The 8,903-nt window shown below is 37.0% G+C and overlaps 2 protein-coding genes and 2 pseudogenes across 2 annotated transcripts; 1 reads left to right on the top strand and 3 right to left on the bottom strand.

Moving 5' to 3' along the window:
• LOC125850986 (putative disease resistance RPP13-like protein 1) overlaps positions 1 to 6,461 on the bottom strand; it is a 20,366-nt pseudogene extending 13,905 nt beyond the window's left edge.
• On the top strand, positions 2,004 to 3,349 carry LOC125850990 (uncharacterized). The gene is made up of 3 exons (XM_049530793.1): positions 2,004 to 2,061; positions 2,245 to 2,391; positions 2,871 to 3,349. Exons 1-3 carry the CDS (start codon positions 2,004 to 2,006, stop codon positions 3,347 to 3,349), a joined length of 684 nt encoding a protein of 227 aa, XP_049386750.1.
• On the bottom strand, positions 3,490 to 4,251 carry LOC125850991 (putative disease resistance RPP13-like protein 1). Its single transcript, XM_049530794.1, has one exon. It carries the CDS (start codon positions 4,249 to 4,251, stop codon positions 3,490 to 3,492), a length of 762 nt encoding a protein of 253 aa, XP_049386751.1.
• On the bottom strand, positions 4,407 to 7,850 carry LOC125850992 (putative disease resistance RPP13-like protein 1; annotated as a pseudogene).
• Positions 7,851 to 8,903: the final 1,053 nt, after the last annotated feature.

Consider the following 8,903-nt stretch of genomic DNA (forward strand, 5'->3'; position numbering starts at 1 on the left):
CACCCATATTGGATACGAATAAAAAATAGGTTAACTAACGAATAATATTGCTATAACTACTCCAGCTAAGGCATTGCTCATAGTGTATAGCAGGTCCCCTTGCATACCAAACAGACTCCAATGGGTCTAAAAATATCCTTGAACTACGTAAAATTAAATAAAAATGTTCTCAATTAATAGTTTAGTTTAAAGTTATTATTATCGTCAATAGTTTGGTCCAAAAATACTTTTATTGTTATTTAATGGATCAAAAATATTTTTATTTTCAAATAAATAGATTATTATTTATTTTCTTTTTAAACATATTCTTTTCCGAATAATAATTTTTTCTTTAGCAAATGCTTATCCTACTTTAATTCAAAAAATATTTTTATTTTATTAGAATTTCTTATTTTATTAGAATTTCTTAATCATTATTTAAATGAAAATTATTGATGAATTATTATGATCTTATATATATGTCATAAATTATCAGTTAAAAAGTACATGAAGTCATTTTGTTTTGACTAATAAAATTAGATTAAGAGGAAAAGAGATTTTTCCTACTTATTTATTAGTTAACGTAATTTTAAAAGAGAGATAATACATAGTTTCCTTTTTGAACTTGGCCTATTTTTTAAAAAAGACAATTAGATTTTGTGGGGTCCTATCACCCCGTTATTTTTGTTAAAAATAACATAAAAAGTGTGCCAACCACCACTTTTAAGAACATGTTTTTAAAGGTAAGAACATATTTCAATTTGTTTAGATATATGTGCTTAATTCGTTAGATTTACCATCTTATCTGCTTTTCAACAAGCAAATTACTTGTACGTTTATCTGGGCAAGTTTTGTTGAAATCAAATAATCGTGTGAGATATTTATTCTTGCTACGTTTATCAAAACATTAGTATTATTGTTTGTATATCGGCTCCTCTGGCAAGTTTAATTTCACGATGTTCATCCAATTGTCTTAATCATGACTGCTCTACTAATTCACAAAGAATTTGAGATGTACTAGTACTATTATTTTGTAATTGTGTAGCTTCCTTTTTTTTCCAGTGTATATTACTATATGTTGCTTCATTTGCTTTGTATATTGTAATTTTGTTGATCATATATTCTTGCACGATGCTATTATTTCTTCATTTGTTTTGAGCCGAGGGTCTATAGGAAACAACCTCCCTACCCCCACAAAGGTAGAGGTAAAGTCTATGTATATCTTACCCTCCCCAAATACCACTTGTTGGATTACATTGGGTATGTTGTACGTCGAGATGTACTAGTGCTTAGATCTTGTCGGAATGCGTGCGTCCACTATCAGTCAACGGACCAGGTGCAAAAGATAAATAGCTCAAAGTAAATCAGACATGTGGAAACCCCCTTGCTCAAGGGCGGTGAAAATCACGACCTGTACTCACAGGATTTCAACCCAAACTCCATTTCACTCAAACGGAGCAACGATTCATATTACAACTTCTTGCAACCTAGGAATTTACCTCTAAATCCCTTCCCCCTTTATGTAGTAACTCTACTACAAAGAAAGCAACTAAGCAGATACAACACTGCCCACTAAGCCACCTAACTCTAGATAACTTAGACTTCAACTAAGCAGATATAACAATGCCCACTAAATCAACTAACTCTTAGATGATTTAGAATTTGACTAAGAAGATACAACATTGCCCACTAAACCACATAACTCTAGATGATTTAGAATGACTAAGCAACAACAATGTTGCCAACTAAACCAATTACCCCTAACTGACTTAGACTTTTTGAATGAACTGAACAAAGATCTAATTCCTTTATAGCTTAGGAATAGATTTACAATTTAAGCACATAAGACATAAAGCTCAAAATACAACAAGACTCTTCGGCACTTCATCAGGTCCCTTTGTTGAGCATGAGCAATGTTCTTCCTTGAAGATGGCCTTTTCCTTTCGAGCTTATGAATTCTCAGGAATTCACAACTATGTTTGCCAAAACTTGAGTTTGTGTTTTGGAGAAGAGACTATATCAAAATGGACACAAACCCTTGGGACAAGGCCATTGGCCGAAAGCCTGTTGTTATGAAAAGCTGTGCATCAACCACATCAGAGTTGGCAGCCTTTTCACAACTATAAAAGTCCTTTTCTCGTACATAAACTTTCTGGGACCAGGCCCCTTGCTGCGTTCTTTGATGCTTGAGTTCTTGAAAAAGACTTGCTAGATCTCTCTCTTCTTGAATGAACAATGTCGTTTGTTTATTGTTGTATCTATCAGTTACCAACAAGGGTTTTGACCACTTAAACAAACAACTTCGTCCTCCCTTCCTATTGGTGAAGTACGTTGCACATCTCACCAACCAACCTGACAAGACAACTGTAAAGATAGCTTTACAGATGTGCACCATTTTGAATCTGGACAGAAGTACTCTGCCAAGGACCGGGTCCCTACATTTGTGAGGATCATCAAAACACTAGAATATAACATTTTCCCCCTTTTTGATGAAGACATGCAAATATTCCTCATGCTGAGTTTATTCATTCATTTCCCCTTTCATCAGTCCCAATACTAGAAGACCCTTTCCTGGATCTGATTCCTTGTTAGATCCCTAAGTTTATTAAATCATCAAAACTTAACATCAGCTTCAAAGTAACATATCTTTTCTTTTGCGATTGTCCTGTTAGGTTGTATATTACAAGTCAAAATGGTGCAAGGCGAGGTTGTTTTTGATGTCCTTTACGGGAAATGATAAAACAAAGCATGGGTGTTCTGTATCCATTAGGCGGAGATTATTTATTTGTAAACCGGCTCCTCTAGCAAGTTTTCACGAGATTCAGTCAATTGTCTTGTGATGAATGTTGAGATGTACTAGTCAAAATGTTGCGAGGTTCTTGTTGTTGCAGAGAATGAAAAGATAAAAGCAGTATTGATTGTTGGTGGTGGACCTACTAGTGTTAAACTTGCTGCAGTAATCACTGTCGATTTTCCTCAGAAGAAGGTAACTTTGGTGCAAGATGGATTCAGACTACTAGAATTTGGAATGGTTAAAAAACAAGAATATAATGTGGAAGTGAAATTGATGCAATCTGTCGATATGAGTAATAACACGAACAGCTCGGGTGGAAACAGAACATATTTCACCTCGTCTGGGGACACTATCAGAGAGGATTGCCATTTTCTTTGCACAGGAAAGCCACCGGGTTCAGAGTGGTTAAGGGAGACGTATTTGAAGGATCGAATCAATAATTTTGGAAGATTGAAGGTTGATGAAAATCTTATAATCAAGGATCATAGAAACAAATTTGTTGTTGGAGATATAACTGATATTAAGGTAAGCACTAAACTGCATATCTCTTTTTTCTTGAAAATGTCTCCTTTTTGAAGTGACGAATCTTATATGTGTTCCTAAGAAAAGAAATTTGTCCATTTTTCATGGTCTTCAAAGATCGTGAAAACGCTTAAAAGCTCTTGAATGGAAAAGAAGAAAACGTGCTGTTGGGAGTGACTCAGGTGATATATCATCTATACAATCACATTTATGCAGTTCAAATCCTCGAGAAACATACTCATCTCACCAACTGGCTGCTCCAATTTCAATTTCTGGCAACCAGATATCTCTATGCTCTTCAAGGTAGTGGGCAGTATGCTAAAAGGAAAGAAGGTAAGAGAGTAACAATCACTAATATCTAATTCAACAATATGCTTCATTCCCTCAAGTTGGGATCTAAACAGCTCAGTATCATCAAAAACAACTCCAACCTTTGGAGAACCACTATCTTCAAACCTTTTTAAACTTGAAAGTTGGATGGGTGTCTCCAAACTGAGTTCAGGGCAATTTTTAATTGAAAGGTTCTCAAGTGTAGGGAACTCTCCACTTCCTAGTACGTGCCATAGCTTCCACTCCGGCATATCTTCAAATTCAAGCTTCTCAAGACAGTTAAAAGGCTTTTTGGAGGACAAACTGCCATAGAATTCTTCTGTCACCTCTGTTATTCCATGCATCCCTTTAACGGAAAGGATTTTCAAAGAAGGGAGTTGTCCTAGTGCTGGCAAGGAATAACAGTCCTTGCAGTAGCTAAGAGACAATTTCACCAGCTTAAGATACAAAGGATCAGCTAGCCAATTTGGAAATATTGTCCCTCTATATCCAGTGATTTCGACTTCTTTTATGTTTTTATGTGGGCGTAGCTCATCAAGAATGTCTCTTTCAGTTTGTGAATTGTCGGCACTACTACTTTCACTCCACTCCAAAGATAACTTGTCAACATGATTCTTATCCCTCATCTTTGCCTTCACAGCTTCCCTTCTATCAACCACACTTTGCAACTCTACAACTTATAGAGATCCATACAAGTTCTGTGCTTCACCCAAATCTTCCATTTTCCAACCACTTAGAAGAAACTTGGCTCCCACTAGCACTTGGAGGCTTTTCAACTTGCTCAGATGTCAAGATGACGCAAGTTAATCAACTTCTCCATCTGCAACGGTAGCTCCTCGAGATAATCACAAGATGACAGGAGAAGTGTCTCTAAGTTATACAACACACAAATGGAATCTGGCAACCTTTTAATCTTTGTCTGAGAAATATCCAAAAATCTGAGGAACTTTAATTTGATAAGCAAGTCATTTGGCAACTCCTTAATCTTGTAATGAGACAATGATAATGCCCTTAAGGATGTTAGTCTTGGCAATACGTTATGCAGCACCCTCTTGCTTAGATGGTGATAACAATAATTGACACTAATACATGTCGGAAGAAATGTCCTCAGCTGCTCCAATTTGTAGAGGGGTGTCAATTTCTCAAAGTCACCACCACCTTGTCCCATTGAATAAGATAAGTGCCGATTTTCTTCCAACAGATGAGATCCTTGGCTCTCTTCAAACCTGATACAAAGTTTTGAAGATGCAATTTGGGCTAAATCATTGACAAGGNACCTTGTCCCATTGAATAAGATAAGCGCCGACTTTCTTCCAACAGATGAGATCCTTGGCTCTCTTCAAACCTGATACAAAGTTTTGAAGATGCAATTTGGGCTAAATCATTGACAAGGTCATGCATTAAGAATAAATTCTCTATGTTCCTTTCAGAAGGATTTGGGACCCTTTCGAATAATGATCTTGACCTCAACTCGAGAAAGTATTGATTGCCTGAATCTTCAATCATTTCATCTTCCTGTGGTACGAGACCATTGGCAAAATACATTTCCACTCTTCAACCTCTGATTTGGAGCATAACATGCCAGCGAGCGTCTTCAGAGCTAAGGGCAGTCCCTTGCACTTAGCTGCAATTTGTTTTCCGACCTCTTCAAGTTCCGAATGTCCCATAGGATCCGTGTTTTCAAATACATGTCTTTTAAATAAAGACCAAGAGGCTTCAGTAGACAAATTTTCCATGCTAATTTGCTCATTTCCCATCATCAAGGCAACACTCTCTTTACGTGTCGTCACAATGATTTTACTTCCTTGTCTCCTTGTACAAAAACATTTCTCAAGTCATCCCACTCGTTGTAGTTGTCATTCCACACATCATCCAGAACAATAAGAAACTTTTTCCCCTTTAACCTTTCCTTCAATGTGACTTGTAGCTGATTAAGATTGTCATCAGCCTTCAAGTCAAATGAGCCAATTTCTTGAAGTAAACCTTTTGTTATTCTGAAAGCATCATATGCCTCAGAAACACAAAACCAAGCTTTCAAACCAAAATGTTTCTGCACTCTCTCATCATTGTAAACCGCTTTAGCAAGTGTTGTCTTACCCAGCCCGCCCATTCCAACAATAGGAACTACAGTCCACTTTTTTCCACTTGCATCTTCAGATAGTAAACGGTCAATCAAATCCTCTATATCATTCTGCCTTCCAAAGATATCAGAATCATCAACTAAAGAAGTTGAAGGTGTTCTAGTTTCTTGTTTAGTTGAACCAAAATGATCCTTTAAGCCAAGACGACCAATCTGCTTTTCCAACACCTCCAATGTTTCAATGGTTTCTTCCAACTTTTCCTTTATGTTAAGAAAGAAATCATCACTGAAGCACAGGTTAAGGTCACTTACTTGCTGGTTGCTTGTTTCTGCAAGATTTTGATGCTGGCCTTCCACCTTAAGCCTCAAAGCTTCATAATTGACTTGTTCTATCATGTTCTCAGCGCCGTCCACAGCATTCTGAAGTTTATTGAACCACTGGCTCACATGTCGATTTGATGCTTGCTTATTCTCTGCATCACTTAGCACAATCTGAAGACCAAGTAAAATGTCCCCCAGCTTGTTTAAGAGCTGAACATGATCCTTATGCTTCCGAAACATGTTGAGCAGATCACTGTGAGGAGCAAGCCTATCAAAGAGAGCATTCAAAGCTGAAGAGAGAAATGCACCACCAACTGCTAAGCCAACCTCCATTTCTGAAATCTGCAAGTAAAACGAGGAGACACAAAATGATTTTAAGAAGATAAATGTTTCAAACTTCAATTACCAACAACTTTATTTTACCTGTTGAATGCTAAGAGCTAAGAGTGATATGTGATCAAGAATGATTTCTCTCTCTCTCTTTTGCTAGTGGTTTTACTTGTAATTGGTACAACTATGTCTTATCTACAGTCTACAGTGTTGCGGAAGCCGAATATATAGAGAGTGATGGAATCACAATTGCTATATCTAAAGGTAGCTAATAAATAGTAGATGAGACAACAATAAAAAGAACACCAGGAATTAACGAGGTTCGGCAAACTTTTATTTTCTTTTGCCTACTCCTCGGACACAACCAATCAATATTTATTTCACTCCAAAAGAGTACAAGTGAAATACTACAAGAGAGAAAGAAGATCAAATGCCTTTGAAGATGAGAAGGCAAGTGAGAGGTGTGCTACAAATGAATTAGGAACTACCTATTTATAGGAGTGAATTCTTCCTATTGATGTCATCCATGACATCACAATGTGTTAAAATGTCAAGATTTACCTTGTGAAACCATTTTATGGTTCACCTAAATTTCACCTACAAAAGATGTTATCTTGACTTTTGTACCAATGAAGAATTATCTTCCTAACTACCAAATCTTCACATTAATTCATCTTTGAATCTTGTCAAATTTAACATACAGCCCCAACAAATCTCCACCTTGGCAAGATTCTCCATTTTCAACTTTCTCTCAACAACTTTTGATTGTGTCTTCAACCTCAATCTTCAATGTTCAACAATGTTGATCAAGTTCAAACAATGTTGAAACTTGACCGCAGTCACCACTTTTGTCAGCATATCGGCAGGATTATCCGTAGTATGAATTTTCTGCACTGTGACTCCACCTTCTTCTATGATGTCTCGTATGAAATGATATTGGACATCAATGTGCTTCGTCCTTGCATGATAAACTTGGTTCTTCACTAATTGAATAGCACTTTGACTATCACAAAATATTGTGATTCCTTCTTGTCCAATACCAAGCTCTCTAAGCAATCCTTGAAGCCAAATTGCTTCCTTCGCAGCCTCTGTAATTGCCATATACTCTGCCTCAGTGGTAGACAAAGCAACTGTTGACTGCAAAGTAGACTTCCAACTAACTGGTGCGTTTGCAATAGTGAAAACATAACCAGTAGTTGATCTTCGTTTGTCCAAATCACCTGCATAATTTGAGTCACAATATCCAACAAGATATTGACTATCTTTATGCTCATAAACCAAGCCAATATCTACAGTATTATAAATATACCGTAAAATCCATTTTACAGCCTACCAATGATCCTTTCCAGGATTATGCATGTACCTGCTTACAACTCCAACATCGTGTGAAATATCTGGCCTTGTGCAAACCATTGCATACATCAAGCTACCAACAGCATTCGCATATGGTACTCTTGACATATATTCTCGTGCAATTTCATTCTTTGGCGACATAGCATCACTAAGCTTAAAATGAGGAGCAAGTGGAGTGCTAACCTACTTCATTTTCTCATTCATGCCAAATCGATTTAGTACCCTCTTCAAATATTCTTTCTGAGATAAAAGAAGCTTCTTTGAATGACGATCTCTTTTTATCTCCATGCCAAGAATCCTCTTTGCCTCACCCAAATCCTTCATCTCAAACTCCTTTTTTAGTTGAATCTTTAGCTTCTCAATTTCCTCTTGACTTTTAGAAGCTATCAACATATCATCAACATATAGGAGAAGATATATAAAGGATTCGTCTTCAAGCTTGCACAAATACACACAATGATCGTATTTGCTTCTTATGTACCTTTGCTGCAACATAAACTTGTCAAATCGTTTGTACCATTGTCTAGAAGTTTGTTTCAATCCATACAACGATTTTTCAAGTTTGCACACCATATTTTCTTTTCCATCAACTTTGAATCCTTCTGGCTGAGTCATGTAGATTTCCTCTTCCAAGTCTCCATGTAAAAATGCAGTTTTTACATCCAACTGAACTAGTTCCAAATTCAACTGTGCTACCAAAGCCAACAAAACTCTAATGGAGGAGTGTTTCTCTACTGGAGAAAATACCTCATTATAGTCAATTCCCTCCTTTTGAGCGTATCCTTTGGCCACCAATCTTGCTTTGTAGCGAACATCTTCTTGGTTAGGAAATCCTTCTTTCTTTGCAAATACCCATTTGCACCCAATTGCTTTCTTGCCATCCGGGAGATTGGCCAATTTCCATGTATGATTCTGATGAAGGAACTGCATTTCTTCATCCATGGCAAACCTCCACTTATCTTCTTCTGAACTTTGGACTGCATCTTTATAAGTGGTAGGAATGTCATCCGCTGCAATTGAGTCCGCACAAGCCACCACATCTATGAGTCGAGCAGGTTTTCTTATTGTCCTTTTTGGCTTGCTGGTTGCTATTGATTCAAGTTGTGGTTGAGGTTCTTGAGATGGAACCTCCCCTTCGACTGGCTCTTCTTCCAGAGGAAAAACTTTTGTTGTTTCCTCATTTGATCCATGTGT

This window comes from Solanum stenotomum, unplaced genomic scaffold (genome assembly GCF_019186545.1).
Source record: "Solanum stenotomum isolate F172 unplaced genomic scaffold, ASM1918654v1 scaffold21358, whole genome shotgun sequence".
NCBI lineage: Eukaryota > Viridiplantae > Streptophyta > Magnoliopsida > Solanales > Solanaceae > Solanum > Solanum stenotomum.

Excerpts from the sequence above, each read along its gene's own strand:
- LOC125850991 (XM_049530794.1), bottom strand. The coding sequence starts at position 4,251 with ATGAGGGATAAGAATCATGTTGACAAGTTATCTTTGGAGTGGAGTGAA.
- LOC125850990 (XM_049530793.1), top strand. The coding sequence starts at position 2,004 with ATGGACACAAACCCTTGGGACAAGGCCATTGGCCGAAAGCCTGTTGTT. Across the intron at positions 2,062-2,244 it reads GCCTGTTGTTATGAAAAGCT|TTACCAACAAGGGTTTTGAC; the intron begins GTGCATCAACCA and ends TGTATCTATCAG. Across the intron at positions 2,392-2,870 it reads CATTTTGAATCTGGACAGAA|AGAATGAAAAGATAAAAGCA; the intron begins GTACTCTGCCAA and ends TTGTTGTTGCAG.